General features: G+C 31.2%; 3 protein-coding genes across 3 annotated transcripts; all 3 read right to left on the minus strand.

The window, feature by feature from the left end:
- Positions 1-425: 425 nt before the first annotated feature.
- On the minus strand, positions 426-3,211 carry LOC125855971 (receptor-like protein Cf-9 homolog). Its single transcript, XM_049535600.1, has 2 exons — positions 2,566-3,211; positions 426-2,365 (listed from the first exon to the last, which is right to left on the minus strand). The coding sequence occupies exons 1-2, from the start codon at positions 3,209-3,211 to the stop codon at positions 426-428; spliced, it is 2,586 nt and encodes an 861-aa protein (XP_049391557.1).
- A 6,512-nt stretch (positions 3,212-9,723) lies between these two features.
- On the minus strand, positions 9,724-10,277 carry LOC125854941 (calmodulin-2/4-like). Its single transcript, XM_049534551.1, has one exon. The coding sequence runs from the start codon at positions 10,239-10,241 to the stop codon at positions 9,900-9,902; it is 342 nt and encodes a 113-aa protein (XP_049390508.1). The 5' UTR covers positions 10,242-10,277; the 3' UTR covers positions 9,724-9,899.
- Positions 10,278-21,341: 11,064 nt separating this feature from the next.
- On the minus strand, positions 21,342-22,129 carry LOC125854937 (receptor-like protein Cf-9 homolog). The gene has a single exon (XM_049534546.1). The coding sequence runs from the start codon at positions 22,072-22,074 to the stop codon at positions 21,523-21,525; it is 552 nt and encodes a 183-aa protein (XP_049390503.1). The 5' UTR covers positions 22,075-22,129; the 3' UTR covers positions 21,342-21,522.
- Between the last annotated feature and the right edge of the window lie 136 nt (positions 22,130-22,265).

Consider the following 22,265-nt stretch of genomic DNA (forward strand, 5'->3'; position numbering starts at 1 on the left):
TGGAGATAGACCAGAGTTGCTCTTGGTTTAACGCATAGATTCCAGTCCAAATATGTCACCGTTGTCCTCTACAAGCCACTGAAGAGGTGACCAACCCGTGTTCACAATCAAATCTTTCCATAGCTTTCTCCTTTAAGATTTCCACTGTTTATAGACCTGCTCAACGTTGAAACTTCCTTAACCTCTCTTCTCTGTTGTACAATAGTTTCAAGTTTTATCAGCAATGCATATTCTCCTTTCTTCACCTTCTTTTCAGTGATTTTATGTTCACAAAAGGATTAGTGTGCATATAACTTATCATTAAAGATTATCTCACCCTCAATTTTCATGGTCAAATGATGCTACACACTTTAAGCAAACAGGATTTAATGATAGCACGTCTACAACTTATTACATCTTTTCTTAAAGAAATAACAGTAATGATATTAGTGATTATTTCTTCTTCTGCAATTCCTTTTCCTTTGCTGCTTCTTTCTCCTTCTCATCATTATTTTGTGCTCCAGCTCTACAATGATTCTTGCAAACCATATCGGTTTTCCAGTTGACATCATGAAATATACTATGGATATTCCAATACATAGTCCACTTCCATACCCCATAAGAGCAGCTTTCCAAAAATCACTCAGAAATTCAGAATTGGTTTCTTCATCATCTAGCTGGCCAGATACGGCATAAGTTGTCCCTGATACATGATCATCACCACAATTTTTTGAAACAGGAAAACCACGTAATCCATCATTGCCTTCATATGAATTGTTCTCAAAGGTCAGAAATTGATTTCCTTGAGGAATGCACCCTTCGAGATGATTGTCGGAAAGATTTAAGACTTCAAGAGATGTAAGAGAAGCAAATTGTGCTGGTATCTCTCCTACAAGATGGTTACTTGACAGGTCCAGTGATTCAACCAAAGATAAACTTCCAAGTGATGACGGTATAGGACCTTCCAATCCATTATGAGATATATTCAGCACACGGAGTGCAATGAGATCTCCCATAATAGTTGGAATATGTCCTTCGAATTTGTTGTTTGAAAGATCGATAGTGGTGTACAAAAACAAGATTCTCACAATTTCACGCTCAAATCCCTTGGATACGACAGCTATTGAGTCTTGGTAATATTGATCTCCACCATATCTTGATGTACCCTTTGATAGATCAAGTGTCCTCATGGCTTTCAGATGTTGAAACAAACTCGAAGGTAAGTTTCCTGAGAAGGCATTGTAAGAGAGATCTATGATTCGGAGCTCTGGAAACATGTTCTCAATCCTTGATGTTCTGATGAGACCATGCAATTCATTGAATCGCAAGCCTAAAACTTTCAGATTTGGCAGAGTCCCCAACCACACGGGGAATGTGTCGTTGAGGTGATTGTCTCCTAAATCAAGAACTTCAAGTTGTTTGCAATTGGTCAAGGATTGTGGGATTTTCCCCTCCAGTTTATTGCCATGAAAGTTGAGACTGCTAAGTGAACTTCCATTTCTGAAAGTTGTTGGAATATTCCCAGAAAAATTGTTGTGGCGCATATCCAAAACCTTGAGGGAAGTGATATTTACCAAACATTGCGGAATTTCTCCACGTAAATTGTTTCTGGATAAATCTAGCATTACCAGTGATGTCAAGTTGCAAATAGATGAAGGAATTTCTTCAGTGATATTATTATTGGACATGAAGAAGTATTTTGTGGAAATTGATGGAATGGGTAGTGAACCTTGAAGCAAATTGGACCGCAAATCAATAGTATATAGAGATTGAAGAGGAATTGAATCCACACTGGACAGCATATTGTGAGACATAATAAGAGTGTCCAATGAAGACATCCAGTTAGACCATGCCCAATCAGGAATTCTTCCTTGAATCTTATTATTTGAAAGATCCAAGTTGTGAAGCTGGTTTGCGGATCTTAGAAACTTCAATTCTTTCACTTCACATGCGGCCAATTCTAACCTAGTAAGAGATTCGGGCAAAGTAACATTAACGCTGTTGTCATTGGTCAATGAGATATTATTATATGAAAGACTAAGATAATAAAGCTGTTTAAGGTTTGAAAAGAGGCTGACATCCACACAACCACTAAAATTATTGAAAGAAAGATCAAGTATTATTAGGTTCACTTGGTTTTGAATTGAGTGGGGAAGATGACCCTGCAGCTGATTGCTTCCTAAATCAATCCAGACTAGTGAATTGTCCTTGAAATCCTCAAGCTGACCAGATAATTTGTTAGAACCCAACACTAAATATGTTAGTGATGGAAGGGAAAACACCCCTGATGGTATTGTTCCGTTCAGGGAGTTATTGTAAAGGAACAAACACTCTATGCGGGTGAGATTAGAAATAGATTCAGGAATAGGCCCTCTAAGATTGCAATCTGAAAGATACAAAGATACAAATAGCGCACTGAAGTTAGATAGCCAATATACTCAGGCAAATTATTAGAAAAATTCACGCCACTGAGATCTAACTCTATGAGAGATGCACTACTGTTCCATTTGATCTTTGGAAAATGACCACTAAGCTGATCATTGTTTTCTAAATAAAGTTTTTCCAGGTTGGGTAGGTGAAAAATACTCTTAGGTATTATCCCATACAATCCTGTATCTCCCAGATTCAGAGTTGTTAAATGAGAAGGAAAATTCAGAGGAATGGTGGAAGAGATGTTCATGTCAGTAAGATCAAGCTCTCTTAATTGGGTCAAGTTCTGAAGAAGCGATTTAAAATCATGGGTTGTGAGTCTTAGCTTGTTTCTAAGATGAGACTGTAACTTGGAAAGATGAGAGATTTCAGAAGGAATTTGACCTGAGAAATTGGAGTAAGAAAGATCAAGATGCGTCAAGCTCGAAAACTTGCTGAATTCAGGAGAGATATGAGAATTGGAGAAGTTATTGAAAGAAAGATCAAGCCTTTGGAGATGCGAGAGTTGGAATAGGCTGCTATTGGAATCGATGGTTCCAGTGAGATTACTGCAACTGAGGTCAAGTTCAATGACATGTCCAGTGATGTCATCACATACGACTCCATCCCATGAGCAGCAATCTCTACTCGTGTTCCATGAACTCGTTTTTGGATATGACTCCTGACAAACGCCAGAGGCTGAGATAGTAAAGGAATGCTTGAATTTTAGAAGGGAAATGGTTTGATGTTTGTGAGGTAATATGGATATTGAAGAAACTTCATGACAGAGAAACACAAGTAAGAGCATAACTGCATACCCCATTTTTAGCTTCAAACACAATAAAAGTATGCAACTATATATATATATATATATATATATATATATATATATAGGCACATATTTGTTTAACCAAGTCCAAGTTGGATTGCAGTAGTAATAATTATCGATTTTGGCATTTTTATTTTTCATTTTGGGCTAATATATCATAAGTTCATTAGGTATTTTAATTGACATGTATTATTTCATTGTTGTATAAATATTTTTGTATAAAAATTATGCAATGTATGCTGTTTTTAATACACTAAATTAAATAATGCATAAGAAATAATATATGTATGGTTAATGCACGATAACTAATATAGGCATTACTAATACACTCTATTGAACATTATTCTTGTATACCAACCGTACTAATAGATGATTACTTATTGCATGCATTAGCATGATTAAAGGAACAACTGCCCCTCAAAATCTTTTCCATATTTTTCCACAATATTTGTAGATGGTACTTTTGTAAATAAATATTTTTTAAAAATTATCAATGAGTTTTATTTTAATACACCAAACCAAACAATGCATAACAACATAAGAAATAATCTCAGAATAGCTAATACAAACATTAATTAGTACATTATATATTCATCATCATTCTTATATATCCCTTCCAAATGCTTCCTATGGATTTGATGGTAGATTCAGAATCCATAAACTTTAAAACCTAACTCTATATCTTATGTTAATTATATAATAAAGGAAAAATGCTTAAATATGCCATTAAATTTTGAAAAAAAAAAGGGCTTATTTATGTCATCCGTTAAAAAATTGGCTCATTCATGCCATTTTCGTTTGAGAATTAAAAGCTCTTCCATGTCATTATTTGTTAACTGAAAATAGTTTCGGTTTTGCAAAATCATTTTTTGGCACGTGGTAAATTATCATTCGGTCATGTCATTAATTAAAAAAAAATAAAGGGAAAAAGCTCAAATATGCCATTGAACTTTGAATAAAGCTTCAGTTATATCATCCATTAAAAATTTGACTCATCTATGCTATTTCAGTTAACTAAATGGCATGAATGAGTTTTTTTCTCAAATGAAAATAGCATAGATGAGTCAAACTTTTAACAGATGACATTAATAAGTTTTATCTCAAAGTCCAATAGCATATTTAATTTGAGTCTTTTCATTACAATAAATTATATATGAGAGGGGTATTATTTGAATGGTAAAATCATATTCCAGTAAAAAAATGTCTCGACATAATTTTAATCGTTCTTAACAATAGCCTTCTGATATCTATTAGCAAGCTTTAGCATTAGTCTAAACTAATGGAAGCCAAGGAGCTGCCGAGCTGAGAGAAGATGAGGTATGTTGAAGGATGTTAATGATATAATCATTGAAACTTGTTATTTTCCCAAAGAAAGCGTAACAATGATTTTATTCCACAATGTAATTAGTTTCAAATTCCATCTTGACCCATAGTAAATTTGAGAGCAACTAAAATGAAATAGAGAAATCAGTGTTTGTTATTATTCTCAAGTCTATGTAGAAGTCTTGCTATAGAAATTTCAAAGAAAGCTATACCACACAATTTAATTTCAATTTAATGAAAAATTCCAAAGCTTGCCAAAGAAAAAATAGGAAAATAAATAAATTATGGAAATTGTTTTTTAGTTCAAGAACCAGCAAATCCTTACACTTGATTTAGACATTTATTTATGTGGATCTATTTCTTATTCTGAAGGGAGACTTATTTATAAAGAAAAAAAATAACTTTATTGGATCGATAAATGATTTAGTCAAGCATTTTTTAGTAGCGTGTTTGTTTTGGTATAACGGTAAGATATTGAATTGTTGAGGGACCTTATTGGACGTGATATTAGAATGAAACATGGCCTATTTTTATTTTTTTTAGTTTCATTCGATTTTAAATATCCACAATATGACGTTGATTAATCTATATTTTCGCCGTGTGAGATACATTAAAGGTGTAAGCACCAAGTTTTTGACGCAGTGTTCCTCCAAATAACTTTTTTATTGCACCTAAAAGTATTAATGTTGTGGAAATATTAATGAAAGTTACTTACACACAAATTTCTTTTACTTCGAATTTTCATATTGAAATAAATAAATTACGAATTTTATCATCAAAAGAATAAGGAAAAAGCAATAGTCGAGCAAGGCCTGTTGTTGCCTTAATTCGTATCAAAGGGAAAATCACCTAGGTATACTATATCATTAAAATATTTACCATCTATAGCAGTAACTTTTTTCTCTTGAAATATATCAATATTAGGAGAATGTAAGAGAAATCTTAGGAATGGGATCTATATTCATTAAAACTTTAGCTATCAATAACTTATATTTTAAATTAATATTCACATATTTTGAAACTATTTAGTCCTTACACGAGGTCGAGTTTTGGCATAGAAATTTCAAATGAAAGTTACTTAACAATATATGTATAGGCACATATTTGTTTGACTAACTCCAAATTGGATGCAGTTTATCAATTTATTTGTGAAACTTATATCAAATTAGGAGGAAAATAAAGAAAAATATATTTTGTGATTTGAAAGAAGATAATATTCCATATTGAAAGGAAGAATTTAAGGGAGGGGAAAAGGAAGAGATGAGGGAACCGAAATCAGTGGTGACGTTATTAATTTCTTTCCACTTTTTTGTTTTACTAATTCCTTTATTTTCCTTCTGCATTTTTAATAAGTTAATTGTTCTCAACTATAAGATATATAATTCCCTACCACCATTTCATTAAATTAAAAGAAACTTTCATTTTATTTCAATTTTTTTTTTAAAAAAAGAGGATATAATAATAAAATTATGCAAAAAAGGAGTACGCGGCATCTTTCTTTAACTTAGGATCGGTATTTTTCTTCTTTTTTTCAACTAAAAATATTGATTACAATTAAATACACACCCTATGTTAGTTTCTTCCCTTAAATTTCTTTTATTCATTTCTTTATGATTAGAATTAACAGTTTATACACAATATTAATTTCTCTCAACTTTTTTTTTTTAAAAATAATTCTAATTGTTTTTTATTTATATATAACAATTAGAAAATTCAAAAAAATATTTCTTAATTATTCATCTATTTTTCAAATTTAGAAAGTCCAAAAGTCATTATCATTAATTTAGTGATTTAATCATCATTTATTATGCAATAAATAATATTATATAATAATTTTTATTTATATATAGAGTAAGCATAAAAAAATTTCTGCAATATTACGATATCCAAAATATTTTGAAGATCAAAAGGTTGATAACAATATAATTACTAATACAAATATAATTACTATTCATGAAAAATTCACAAATAACTTGAAAACATGATTAACTGAAAATAATTGAAAGATCAATACAACGAAAGAAGACGCAAAAACTAAAAAAATAGAACAAGAAGATAAAGAGACAGAACAAAAAAAAATCAGATTTAGAAAACCAAATAAACTTGGTTAATTAAGACGATAACTATGAATTAATTTTAGTTAGGGAAGAAAGAGGACTCAACTTTCCTTTGCTATATTTTACTATAATTATAATTATATTTAAAAATATATCTATTAATTACTTAATTAAGTTATCATGTTTATCTTAAAAATTATTTGATGGTATAGAAAATCTTATACACTTATAACCCTGCACAAAACTTAAACTCTTATTTTAATAAATTATATAGCAAGTTTCAAACAGTTGGTTCTAATGTTTTCTTGAAACATCATATAAAGAAATTTATATTTTATGAAAATTAATTTATTTTAGAATTATTGTTATTGTCTTAAAAGGAGGTGTTTTGTTACTGTGCGAAGCGCGATCAAGTTAACTAGTTTCGAATAAAAGTGAAAAGTCTTTCAAATAAAATGAATAATTTACACAAATATAATACGTACTACTTATATAATTATAATATTAGAGAGGGCGGAAGCTAAGGAGTAGTCAATTCAAAGTTTGAATTATTGGAGCAGACTTGGCAGTGACTGAGAGTCCACTTTGCATGGACATGAGCCACCTTCCACAAAAAATGAACACTTTCTTTTCCGTGAAAATCTAGCTACGATTTTTAAGTCGTTTTTGTTTGATCATAAATTTTAAAAATTTGAATTTATGTTTAAAAATATATTTAATTTAGTCATGATTTTTAATAATAAAGTGAAAAGGAAATGATTGTTACTGTAAACTCAATAATAATGGTGATTCAAATATTATTAATCCACATATATATTTTACATATTATTATTACATCCATCCTCCGTATTATAAGTGGATTACATTTGAATGGTTAAATCAAATTTTGTACCAAATGTATTAACTTGATTTATAGTCACCTCCTTTCTTTACTTTAATCAGCCCACTTCAAACAACGATTGGTGCTATTGCTTTTTTGTTCCTTCTTTTTTGATTACTTAATTTTATAAATAACTATTTAAAGAAATTTCTTTAGAAGATAACGCAAAAACAAAAAAAAAACCTAAAATAATCTTATTTTTTTAATAAAAAAAATAAAATCATTCAGATCCGAATAGAGATGTTTTTCAAATAAAAATTTCACCTTGACCTATAGTAAATTTGATAGCAACTGAAAAGAAATATGGAAATTAATGTTTGTTAGGGGTGTTCATGGTTTGGTTTGGGTCGGTTATTGGTCAAAATCAAAATCAAATCAACTTAATCGGTTTTAAAATTATCAAAACCAAACCAAACCAAATATAATATACATTTATCGGTTTGGTTGTTTTCGGTTTTCGGTTTTGGTTTGGTTTGGTTCGGTTATTCGGTTATTAACCATACATAAAAATAAAATAAGCAATTCATTCAAAACGTGAAAAAGTGACAACAATCCGTTCAAACAAAAAAATAGTTAGAATGTCTGGCATTATAGAACTTTCGATCATTGAATTTACTAAATAAAACTTCAAAATTCACTATTTTGGCATAGAAGGAAGAGACAATGACAATTTTAGTCCCACAAAGAATTTTCATAGACACTCATATACATGAAACCAATAAGAAAAATGTTCTCACCTTGGACATTTTTTCTTTCATAAGTAAATTATAAAAATAAATTTTGATGAAACATATATAAAATCTTTAAAATTGTTTATGAATACAATATATTATGTATGTATAATAATAAAATTTATGTATATAACTTGTTGGTTCGGTTCGGTTATTTCTTCGATTTTTTTCAAACAAAACCATAACCAAACCAAATACTATCGGTTCTTAACAATCTAAAACCAAACCAAAACCCAAATTAAATCGGTTCATTTAATTGGTTTGGTTTGGTTTTTCGGTTTGGATTGGTTTTTATCCAAACCATGAACACCCCGAATGTTTGTTATCCCAAGTCAATGCACAAGTCTTGCTATAGAAATTTCAAAAGAAGCACTTAAAAAGTAGAGAAATATCATTCTCAAATATTAGACACGACTAAGTCATATGACAGAGTGTATTTTTGGTATAATTATAAGATATTGACTTGTTTACCTCATATTTAGAATGAGTAGTGACTTTTTCTATATTTAAATAAAATTGATTTCTCATTCGATTTTCGATATCCACGTTAGGGTGCCGATTAATTTGGATTCTCTCCAAAAGGGGGAAACAACACCAAGTTTTTGCACGGAGTGTCCCTCCAAATATCGCTTTTCTTGCACTGAGAAGTATTAATGCAGTTCTTTGAATTAACAAGTAATTGCAATGAGTCTTGCTGTGGAAATTTCAATGAAAACTACTTGACACACACATCCCTTTCACTTTGAATTTTCATATTGAAATTAATTACTTGCGAATTTTATTATAAAAAAGAGAGGAAAGGGGAAAAGTCAAGTATGGATTGCTGCCTCCATATCAAATCATCAATCAATTCCAAGTTCACGAAATGTTGTCATTCTCAAATCAATGCACAAAGTCTTTCCAGGAAAATGTCAATTTGATGAAAAAGTCAAAGTTTGCAAAAGAAAAAATAGATAAAAACAAAACAAAGCAAATTGCGTTTTGATTTAAGAACCAGCAAATCCTTATGATTGATTTAGATTTTAGACATTTATTTATGTGGATCTATTTCTTATTTTGAAGAGAGAAATCTTAGGAATATGATCTATTTTTCATTAAAATTTTGGATTTCTAAAACCTATATTTTAAAATTAATGTTCACATGTTTTGAAACTAAATAGTTAAACAAAATTTCCAATTCCTTGCACCATGAAAATTTCAAATGAAAAGTTACTTGACAATCATATCCTTTTCACTTTAATTTTTCATTTTGATGTGACTACAACTTATTCTTTACTCTAAATTCCATGGACTTAGAAAACTTGAGTTGTTTAGTATGAAGACTCTAGTAGAGGCAATTTGAACATTAATGTAAACAAAGATGTGACACATATTACTTCAAATTTACTAGCCAGTTTCAAAATAAGTTGTATTTTTAGTTTGATTACTTCATATTTACCTTCGATAGAATAAACACAATACAAAAACTAAATGTACCTTCACATGATGATCCTGCAGGCTTAAAAAACATGAACATTCTCAGAGAAAATTGGAAGGCGATCAACGTATATTAGAAGTCAAAAATAACAAGAACGAATACACAAGAATCTGAAATATCAACACAATTAGTCGCGCAAAATAAAAAACATAAAATCCTCAATTGTCACAAGGTTCAAAATAACCGAAGTTAGGTAAGTTGAGTTGATCAGTTCTCACTTGGCCATCATAACCTTGACGAACTCGTCATAGTTGATCTGTCCATCACCATCCACGTCAGCTTCACGAATCATCTCGTCAACCTCTTCATCTGTAAGCTTCTCGCCTAGGTTTGTCATGACATGGCGTAGCTCAGCTGCAGAAATGAATCGATTCTGATCCTTGTCAACCACTCTGAAAGCTTCCTTGAGCTCCTCCTCAAAATTAGTGTCTTTCATCTTCCGAGCCGTCAAGTTAAGGAACTCGGGGAAGTCAATGGTTCCATTTCCATCAGCATCAACTTCATTGATCATGTCTTGAAGCTCAACCTCAGTTGGATTTTGTCCCAACAACCGCATCACAGTTCCAAACTCGTCAGTAGTGATGCAACCTGTAGAAAGATTTGGCAATAATTACAAAAAATGTATTGCTATTGTGTTACAAATCTTACAATAGTACTTAAAAAGGAAAAACAGGGAAAATCTGTTATCTCCTGTATTCAGATTAGCAAACCAGAAATAATAAAAGATGAAAAGAAAAACACAAAGAACTATCCGAGTCCACAGAACCCACTGTGTGTCCTTAAGAAATTTAATCCTCTCAAGTACCCGATGTTGCAGATTAATTCCTCTCAAGATAAAATAGATTAACCATTAAAGAAGTAGCGGTACCTCAAACTTCGATAATTTCAACGAACTCAAAATGACAGCAACGAATCACACACACAGACACGATCGATCGATTTTATTTTGTAAGAAATGTATGCAAAAGAAGGGAAGAATTCAATTCAGAAAAATGAGAGAAAACCTCTCTATTTATAGCCAACAAAGGGTAAAAGTCACAACCCTTTGGAAATAAGACAACCTTTCAGAAAGGTCACAACACTTTGGAAAAGGCACAACCTTTCAAATGGTCACAACCCTTTAGAAAGGACACAACCTTTCATAAAGGTCACAACCCTTCGGCTTAGTCACAACCCTTCAGGAGAGTCACAACCCTTCATTTCCTGTTCACACCTTTAAAACCCAACAATCCCCCACATGAATAGGGAATGGCTATTGTTAAAACATATGCATGAAAAACTGTGTGATTCATAAGTAAGGATTGATTGCATCTGGATAAATGGGTTTCCCTTTAAACTTTCCGTAGTGAACATATATCGGATATACTCGGTCAATCGGTAGATTTGATATCTTTGAACCGTCGAGCTTTGGTGTATACCTAGATAACATAAGTCACACAATCAACCCTTGAACTGTTTTTGGTTCTCATTGTTTTGTTCGTTTCAGCCATGAACATATCTCGGTTTATAAGTGCGTAGAGAACTGGCCTTACCGGATTCTCCTTGAAGCGGCTTACACTTCACACTTACATAGGTGATTTCTAAATGTGTTATCCCGTAGATACACCATTTGATATACCATGTATCAAACTTAGAAATCATTCAAAAGTCCTAATGTCTTTATCCTTGTTACTGAACATTGCCTTATCATGAGAATGGACCATAAAAAATATTTTGACAATGTTGAACCGTTATCAATGACTTTGTTTGATCTCCTTGAACCTAGATCTTGGGATCTCCAGTCTTCTAGGTAGAGTTACCGCCACAATGACTTGTTCTCGGCCATAGTCCCATTCCCTTTGATAATCTATCAACTCCCTCTCTAGTTAGGCCTTTTATAAGTGGATCCAACACATTATCCTTTGACTTTACATAGTCAATAATGATAATTCCATTAGAGAGTAGTTCTCTAACGATATTATGTTTACGTCATATATGACGAGACTTTCCGTTATATATCATGCTCCATGCCCTACCTATTGCAAATTAACTCTCACAGTGTATGCATACTGGAGCTAAAAGGTTTGGGCCAAAAATCTTTCAAGAAATTTTGAAGTCATTTAACTTCTTCACTGGCCTTATCTAGAGTGATAAACTCCGATTTCATAGTAGAGCGAGCAATACATTTTTGTTTGGAAGATTTCCAAGAGAGTGCTCCTCCACCAAGAGTAAATACAAATCCACTCATGGATTTTACTTCATTTGACCTTGTGATTCAATTTGCATCACTATATTCTTCCAATACTCTTGAATATTAATTATAATGCAAAGCAATAGTTTTTAAGTATGTTTTAAATACTCCAAAACTCTTTTCATTGTCATCCAATGAGTTTAATTGAGATTACTCGTGAACCGACTCAGTTTACTAATAGCACATGTTATATCTGATCGCGTATACTTTATGATATATATCATACTTCTCAATACTCTAGCATAATCCAATTGTGAGTTGCTTTTGCCTTCATGCTTTTGAAGTACAAAACTCATATTTATTGGAGTCTTGACAATATTGAAATTCAAATACTTGAACTTGTCAAGTACCTTCTCAATCACATCAGTAACTTTAATGCCTTTCATATCGAAGTTACTTTCTAGCATATGCTTAGTAGCATTTACATCAGAAATGTCTCTTTTGATGATCAACATGTCATCAACATAAAAAAAAACAATGACCTTGTGATTTGGAGTATCTTTAATGTAAAAACATTTATCACATTCATTAATCTTGAATTCATTTGCCAACATAGTTTGGTCAAATTTTGAATGTCATTATTTGGGAGCTTGTTTTTAGTCCACAAAGTGACTTAACAAGTTTACAGACTTTCTTTTCTTTACTAGGAACCACAAACCCTCGGATTGTTCCATGTAAATTTCTTCCTCCAATTTTCCATTTTAAAAAATGTTTTCACATCCATTTTGATGAATTTGAAGGCCATATTTCACACCTAGCGCAATTAACATCTGAATTGATGCAATCCTAGTTAGTGCTATTATATGTCAAACAAGGCTTTCTTATTGCCTAAAGCCTATGACAACAAGTCTGTCTTTGTATTTGTCAATAGTTTCATCAACTTTGTTTTCCTTTTGTAGAACCACTTTGAATCCAAAAGTTTATTTCCTGGAAGAAGATCAACCAACTCTCAAGATGGTTGCTCAAGATTGAATCTATCTTACTATTGACAGACTTTTCTCAAAGAGAATGAGTCCACAAAGGACATAACTTTTAGAATAAATGAGACTCATTTTCAAGAAGAAATGTTACAAAATCAAACTCGTAGGAGGTAATTTGTCCATTGACATTTACTACGCCTCCGAATCTCTTTATTAAGTACATTTTCCTTTGGTTCTTTCCAAGGTCGTTTAGACCCTTCACTTGACTATTCGATAGTTCAGAGTTATAAACCATAAATCGACATGCTTTAGTATTTGTAGCATATCCAATGAATATACAATCCAAAGTCTTAGGTCCTATTTTGACCCGTTTGGGAATAGTTTCCTCATTTCCATTTCTCATATGAAATAGACTGTATTGGAAGTTGTTTGATCACTATCTTTCAAGAGTTATTGCTTGTATAAACTTTTAGGGACGACAAACAATTCTCTATCAGGATACAACAAAGCCTGAACAAACACAACTTTTTGTTGCTCTCTTTCTTAACAAACAAAAGTTTTTTTTTTTTATTTATTTGTTACTCCCTTTACTAACAAACAAAATTTTTTTGTTTCTCTCTTTCTGAACAAACAAATTTTTTTTTTGGTTGTTCTCTTTTGCTATAATGATAGCACCACCCACAAATTTTGTGGTAAACCTGAACTTATAAATAGGACATTCAACATTTCCTTCAAAGTTTGATTTTTTCCTGTCAACAATTTCATTAGATTGAGGTGAGAATGTGCAGTAATTTGATAGATGATTCCATTTTCCAAATATATTTCTGTAAAAGAAAATTCATATTCTCCACATCTACCACTTTTAATCATGACAATTTTTTTTATCCAATTGATTTTCAACTTCAGTTTTATATTGCCAATATGTTTCTATTGCTTCATCCTTACCATTCAACAAATAAACATAACAATATCTAGTGCAATTGTCAATAAAATTTATGAAACACTTTTTCCCACCACGAGATGGTGTTGACTTCATATCACAAATGTCAGTGTAAATCAATTCTAAGGTATTAAACTTCCTTTCAACAACACATATTTGACATTTTGATTTATTGCACTAGAAGTTAGGCAAAACTTCTAAGTTGATCAGTTTTTGCAAGGTTTTGTAATTGACATGTCCCAAGCATTTATGTCACAAACAATTTGATTCAAGCAAGTAAGAACAAACAGAAATACTAAGTTTGAAAAGACCTTCCGTGAGGTAACCTTTTTCCACAAATATTTTGTTCTTTACTTTTTATAATTTTCTCAAATACAGACATTGTTTTAGAGTCAATACCTTGTCATATGTCCTTTTCAGAAGGACCTTTCCATAACATTCAATTTGTTATAGAATTACCCATGATCATAGTCTCATCGGTCCAATAAGGGCAATATGACCCAAATGTTTGTTTTACAACACAAACATAACATATCACTTTTCACTAATGTTCATGTCTAAAAAAAAATTTAATAGACATATCTTTTCATGAAAAATCACAATATTTAAAGTGAAACTTTTTCATCAAAGAATACAATTTTTTTCAATGAGTAATATAATTTTGTGGTTTCATACTAGTCATATCATATACTAGTAAAGAGAGACTCAATGACCACAATATCAAATATACTCCAAGAATTTTGTGGGTCTAACATAATACAAGATTGTCATTAAATTTCATATCTTGTACTTTCAAATTTAAATTAGATAGTAAGTCTAATTTTGTCTTTATCACAAGTAAAGAACCCCCACATTTTAAATATGTTCTCAAAAATATTTTTCCAGTATTTGAAATTATTTTCCACATATTTTTTCCCATGCTTACACATTGGCAACACGAAGCCTTCTTTTGGAGATTTAATCCATATAAACACCCATTGCAGGCACAAAAACCACTAATTTTATGTCACTAGTGTTTTTTTTTCTTTCCTTTTTGTCACAACTAGACAAACCACTTAGTATTTAGAATACTAACAATAAAGATTCAATCTTTATACAACTTGTTTCTAGTTTAACGATGAAGTTTTTATATTCTTCTAATCGTTAACCGAATGAACCTTGAATTCTGATGAAGTTTTAATATTCTTCGAATCAGTTTCACATTCAGACAGAGTAGTAAACCAAAAAGGTTTTATCTCCAGAAACCTCAAATACAACATTGTTTCGAGCTAATGATGAAGATTTTATTTATTTTTCAATCATTTAGCCTTAATATTCCTAACGAAGATTTTGTACTCTTCAAGTCAAAATATTCATTCAAACAGAGTATTTAACAAATTGGTGAAGTTTCTATATTCCTCAAACCAATGCACAATCTGATTTGTTCGTGAAGTTCTTATATTCTTCAAAAGGAGAAAAAAAATCTCCAAAAGTCAAACACAATCAAATTTCACATGGAGTAGAAAACTACAAAAAAATTATTTTTCCTCCTCTAAACAGAATATATATTAATAATAATAAAGATATATTCTAAAATCATCACATAATGATCACCTATCCTAACATTTATGAAATAAATTTCATAACTTATAAAGGATAGAAAAAGAAAATAATAATCAAGGAAAATAAAGATAGAACCTGATTTTTATTTTCATTGAATCATATTCTATCTGTCAGCAATAATTCCATGCAAGTCACTTTTCTTGCTAATTTTTTTTTCTCAGTTTCCATCATATTCCTATTTTCCTCAAGAAGACATTTAATTTCAACAAGAAACTAAACTCATGTTCAAATATTGTTAGGAGACAACATTTATTCATTTACTTCTTCTCATAGTTATGTAAAACCAAGAATATAGGGAAAAAATTAAAGTGCTCATCTTAGCCTTTATGCACAAAATAACTTTTCTCATTGAAAAGAAAATTTAAGGGGTGCAATGCTTGAATGCACTTGGGAAGAAAATAAAAATAAGCTTACCTATCCAAGGAAAACTTACTACAAAAAATATACTCGAACATATTAAAGTAGTACTAATTCACCCAAATCTCTTTTATCATATGATAAAATAATTCTCTTTTTCTTCTTTTTCTTTCCCCATAAAAAGAACACAGAAAATAGAAGTAATTTTCTTACCACAGAAAATATCAACATTAGATTTCTTAAGCTTGTTATCTCCTGTATTCAGATTAGCAAACCAGAAATAATAAAAGATGAAAAGAAAAACACAAAGAACTATCCGAGTCCACAGAACCCACTGTGTGTCCTTAAGAAATTTAATCCCCTCAAGTACCCGAGGTTAAAGATTAATTCCTCCCAAGATAAAACGGATTAACCATTAAAAAGTAGCAGTACCTCAAACTTCGATAATTTCAACGAACTCAAAATGACAGCAACGAATCACACACACAGACACGATCGATCGATTTTGTTTTGTAAGAAATGTATGCAAAAGAAGGGAAGAATTCGATTCAGAAAAATGAGAGAAAACCTCTCTATTTATAGCCAACAAAGGGTAAAGGTCACAACCCTTTGGAAAGAAGACAACCTTTCAAAAAGGTCACAACACTTTGGAAAAGGCACAACCTTTCAAATGGTCACAACCCTTTAGAAAGGACACAACCTTTCATAAGGGTCACAACCCTTCAACTTAGTCACAACCCTTCAGGAGAGTCACAACCCTTCATTTCCTGTTCACACCTTTAAAACCCAACAAAATCTACCAGAAAAGTTCTAGACAAGCACGAAACAATGAGAATAGCTGAACAAAACTAACACATCATTAACCGCATCCATGACTTAAAATTATAAAATATATAGGAAAAAAGGGAAAATCTTTTCAATGGGAGGACAGACCAAATTTTATTTTCATCGAGCCCATGCGAAGGATTTGGTTAAGATATGCCAGATTTCACCAAGTATACAAATGGAACCTAACCATACATGTCCTCTAATTATATCTTCTAAATTGTCCCCACAATCAGTCCATCCTTCCCCCTCCAAAAGGGGATTTTAGTAGAAAACCAAATATGATACTCAAGCTAAGGGTCAAATTGGTAGTTTTTCTTACATCTCCCCCTCCTGGAAATCAGGTTCGTCTGTAATCTGTTTCAACCAAAAGATGTAGTCATTCCAACCAAAAGCGGTCAGGTTTAGGTGTTACAACTAAATTCGCTTATATAATACTACCAAGTCTGAAACTTTCTATGGACATATTTATCCGCTAGTTGGTAAGAAAAGCAAACATAAGTATATATATACTTTCTTCTGAGAAAAGGTAACTGTAACATAAGTAAATATACTCGATTGGTAGAAAAGCCTGAGTCTGCACCAGAATAATGAACTAACTGCTGTAGCACCCAATGATGTGGCTTAGTGGTCAATAACGTGGGTTGAGCACCATGAGTTCTTAGGTTGAATTCCCAACAGAGACAAAATACTAGGTGATTTCTTCCCATCTGTTCTAGCCTTGGTCGACAGGGGTACCCGATACTTGATGACGGTGGGAGGTGGCAAGTATGCTGTGGAATTAGTCAAGGTGCATGAAAGTTGGCCCAGAGGCTCCGGTCACCACGGTTATCAAAAAAATGAAAAAAGAACTAACTGTTGTATAGATATTAATATAGATAGGGAGCATCAGTAATGTCTCGGAAAAAGTGACTTGCCCAAAATGTCTGAAGATGGTTCTAGTCCGACCATATTTTCTTTACCATATGAGTAAAATTTTCCCAAAAAGACTAGCATAAACTTTCTTACAAGCTAAAGCATTGTAGGGGAATCATACAATCCCGTTACGAACGAGTTACCACATTGAACAAAATTGATTATATCCATCATTAAGCAAAACAAAGAGAAAATCAAGAATCGACGGTAGAAATCCTAGCCACGAAACACATAAGAGGGATTCAAGCTTTCTAAGAAATGTTAACTGATTTGGCCAAATACCATTTCAACAGCTTCATTCTGATGAAACCCTCAAATAAGTTCCCGATTTGTCAAAACCAAATCAACCCTCAAGTTCCCAGGTACAATCAATCAAACAAGTTAACAATATCAACAAATACTTAACCTGCTGACCAACTTCACATAGGTCAATTTAACATCTAATTCTACCACAACTTTTTTTATAATCCTGGTGTCCAGGCTAACTTTTACACACCACGACTAATTTCACAGGATACCTGTTACCTGCCACCTCCCACCACCAGCATGTACAGATAACTGTCCATCAAAGGCCTAGACGGATGGGAAAAAATCACCTAGTTTTTTTTTATCTCTGGTGGGATTTGAACATGAGACATCACTTGTTATACGTCTCCATATGATAAGTTTACACTCATTTTCAAGTAGAATAAACAATGGTTTCAAAGATATTCCAAACTCATTTACTCAACAATATTGGATCCACTTATCCTCATTCAACATCAAATCAATCATACATCAGAAATTAGTCAATAAATAGCAACACTAAATGTGGATCTAGCCCTTCGAATCGCGTTAAACCAAATCCACTTCTTTCAGCTCAAACAATTACAACTAAACTTATCATATCATCATATCATATATTATTTATTATTATAAGTGGGAAGCTCCAAAGTGAAACATTGAATTACCATTTTGCCCTTTTACTAAATTAAAATTTGATTAATTATTTAATTAAATACATATATTTTAATTACATAATGGTAGAATTTAAGTCCTTAAGCCCTTTAATAATTAAATTATTATTTTCTTGATAAATGAACACATTGATATTGCTTTTAATCATAATCATAATCATAATTTTCATAACGGAAGAATTTGAAAAGTTATGATTGATAAAACATTGTATATGTAATTATCATATCATATTATCATCATATATTATTAAAAGTAAGAAGCTCCAAAGGGCAAAGTTGAATTACCAATTTACTCCAAAACTAAATTAAAATATTATGAATTATCTAATTAATTAAATATCAATAGTAGATGAATATCTCGTATTAAATTAGTCAATAAATTAAATATAGGAATACTGGTAATGATATTAGGTGACTGAAGAATTTCTTCGTGGNATATCTAATTAAATAGTAATACTTGAATTACATAATTGAGGAGCAAAATGAGAAGTTCAGCAATCCTACTCAATTACTATGTGTGAAACAACGAACTATTAGTCTTTTTTAAATATTATTATACTCAATTGTTTTCTTTCTTTTGATGGTAATGGATGAACATTAATATAGTTTCAATTAATATAGAAGTTGAAATGTATTTTTGCTAATTATGAGAAGTTGAAAGGAATCAGGTTAAGTAATTGAGGAATATCAAAGAGTTTTTACCATCAAATCTTCAAAATTATACTATATAAACGTACTCAATATTAGTCATTCAGCATAAGCTTCCGTTGTTAAGCGGGTACAGAAGTATCTTCTAATTTTCAGGTACAATCTTATTAAGTCTAGATTTTTCCGTTTGATTTGCTAACTTCATTTGAATGATAATGTTCTAATTTTTTTAATACGTACAATAAATTAATTAGCTTGAAAGGTATAATCACACATAAAAAAAATGAGTTTTGTACACATGGTTTGATGCTGAATGATGATCAACTCTCTTTGAAACTCTGTAAGCATAGTTTCCCATAGAAAAGAAACTATGCTTTATAAAATTTTAAACTATTAATAATATATTGAAATTGCAGTTGTTTGCTACAAAATAATATCACATTTTCTTAAACAAATGTAGCAACTCCAAGTCTTCTCTAGCAGTGATGGATAGTAGTTGTAAGACTATAAATGTAAGTCTGGGTATATCTGAAAGTCTACAAGGAAGTAGTTGTATTTGTAACGAAACACACATTAAGAATACAAGAAAACTTTAAGTAACGTCGCATTTTCCCTTTTTACTTCTATAACTTGCGGTGCTTTTCCTGAAATATTTTACAAATGTTGATATCTAATCACCTTTTGATTCATCAAAATGTTACGTATTTTTTAAGTTGTTGTTGACTGTATGTACATTTAATTGCTTATAGATGGGTAAGCTTTTGAGACTTATCTATTGTGCAGTAGATCAAAATCACATATTGTCCTCCTAATAGTTTATTATATACTTTTTAATTTATTTTTTTATTGATTTTCATTCGAAATACACGTGCAACGCACGTGTTCGGAGACTAGTATATATTATTATAAGTGGAAGCTTTTAACTTCAAAGTTGGATTACCATTTTGCCCTTTCCTAAAAGGATCTCTTCATTTGAATTTATTTTTACAAAAAAAAAAAGACGAGACAAGAAAGACCAAAAGTCATTACTTTTATTTAATAAACAACCGTTTCTTTTCTGGCAATTCAATGATCACATTGACATATAACTATTTCCTCCTAAGAGATAACCCCTCATAAGTTTTTCAGAATTGAGAGATTTCTTTTTCTGCCATATTCAACTCTTGTATTTTCGTATTTTTTTAGAATGAAAGATTTTTTTTTCTTATCACGTGTATTTTATTTTTTTTGAAGGGCAACAAACATTCATATTTTATCAACAAAATCAATTACGAGACGATTGAAGATAGATATCAGCTTAATCTTCTGGGCAACATGAAAACAAAATTTTAATTTAGGGAAGGTAAGCTCTAAAATGACAAATATCATAAAGTCCGTTGTATCTTTCTAAATGTGGATTGATCAATTTTCTCTTCTTCTTTTTTTTTGTGTTCTTCATGAATATCGTGTGATTATATATATTGTTGTTTTATACAAGGTTTTTGGGATAATAGAATACCAACTTAACTTTGCAACACCAATTAATTATATATTTTTTGCTTTATGCAAATTTTATATGGTTGAATCAGTGAAAAGATATAATTTCTTTCTTTTCTGTTTGCATAGTAGGTAATTGTTCTTCTGAATATTTTAGCACTTCTTATGGACTATCAAACTATTTTTTTCCTATTTGCTTTTTATTGTTCTCATATTTTATATCAATTATTTGTACATTACAAAAGTCTATTTTTCTCATCAATTGAATGAGTTAATATCTCAGATAGCCACTCAACTATCTACTTTTCTCTTAGAAAGTCACTCAACTTTGTATTTTAACTTAAAATCACTCAACTATCTATTATTCTCTCAGAAAGACACTCAACTTTGAATTTTAACTCGAAAGTCACTCAACTATCAATTGTTTTCTCAGGAAGTCACTCAATCTATTTTATTGATATTTTAATTAAAATTTGCTGATATAACTTTTTTTATTTAAAATCCAAATAACCATTTAAAACATTTAGTGACCCGACCTGTTAAAAATATAATATTGACCCATTTTATTTTACCCATTCTCCTACCTTACCCGTTAAAAATTTTAATTAAAAGGATTAATGTGCAAAATGAAAAGAAAATATAGTTAGCTAGATTTTGAATCTCATTCACCACCAATGCATCTTTTGGAGGACAAGAATAAAATAATTTTCTGTCATGGAACAAAATATTTCTCATCTCTTTTCGAATAGATTCTTGTTTCTTGTGGTTTATTATTTTGGAATTTCAATGAACTAATTGTGGATGGTTCATAAGATTTTATATTGCATATAACTTATCATTAAAGATTATCTCACCCTCAATTTTCATGGTCAAATGATGCTACACACTTTAAGCAAACAGGATTTAACGATAGTATGTCTACAACTTATTACATCTTTTCATTAAAGAAATAATAGTAATATATATAATTAGTGATTATTTCTTCTTCTGCAATTCCTTTGCCTTCGCTGCTTCTTTCTCCTTCTCATCATTATTTTGTGCTCCAGCTCTACAATGATGCTTGCAAACCATATCGGTTTTCCAGTTGACATCATGAAATATACTATGGATATTCCAATACATAATCCACTTCCATACCCCATAAGAGTAGCTTTCCGAAAATCACTCAGAAATTCAGAATTGCTTTCTTCACCGTCTAGCTGTCCAGATACAGCATAAGTTGTCCCACAACTTTTTGAAACAGGAAAACCACGTAATCCATCATTGCCTTCATATGAATTGTTCTCAAAGGTATGCAATTGATTTCCTTGAGGAATGCACCCTTCGAGATGATTGTAGGAAAGATTGAAGACTTCAAGAGATGTAAGAGAAGCAAATTGTGCTGGTATCTCTCCTACGAGATGGTTACTTGACAAGTCCAGTGATTCAACCAAAGATAAACTTCCAAGTGATGACGGTATAGGACCTTCCAATCCATTATGAGATATATTTAGCACACGGAGTGCAATGAGATCTCCCATAATAGTTGGAATATGTCCTTCAAATTTGTTGTTTGAAAGATCGATAGTGGTGTACAAAAACAAGATTCTCACAATTTCACGCTNGATTAATGTGCAAAATGAAAAGAAAATATAGTTAGCTAGATTTTGAATCTCATTCACCACCAATGCATCTTTTGGAGGACAAGAATGAAATAATTTTTTGTCGTGGA

This window comes from Solanum stenotomum, chromosome 2 (assembly GCF_019186545.1).
Source record: "Solanum stenotomum isolate F172 chromosome 2, ASM1918654v1, whole genome shotgun sequence".
Classification (NCBI taxonomy): Eukaryota; Viridiplantae; Streptophyta; class Magnoliopsida; order Solanales; family Solanaceae; genus Solanum; species Solanum stenotomum.

Excerpts from the sequence above, each read along its gene's own strand:
- LOC125854941 (XM_049534551.1), bottom strand. The coding sequence starts at position 10,241 with ATGCGGTTGTTGGGACAAAATCCAACTGAGGTTGAGCTTCAAGACATG.
- LOC125854937 (XM_049534546.1), bottom strand. The coding sequence starts at position 22,074 with ATGGGAGATCTCATTGCACTCCGTGTGCTAAATATATCTCATAATGGA.
- LOC125855971 (XM_049535600.1), bottom strand. The coding sequence starts at position 3,211 with ATGGGGTATGCAGTTATGCTCTTACTTGTGTTTCTCTGTCATGAAGTT. Across the intron at positions 2,366-2,565 it reads GTATGGGATAATACCTAAGA|ATTGCAATCTTAGAGGGCCT; the intron begins GTATTTTTCACC and ends TGTATCTTTCAG.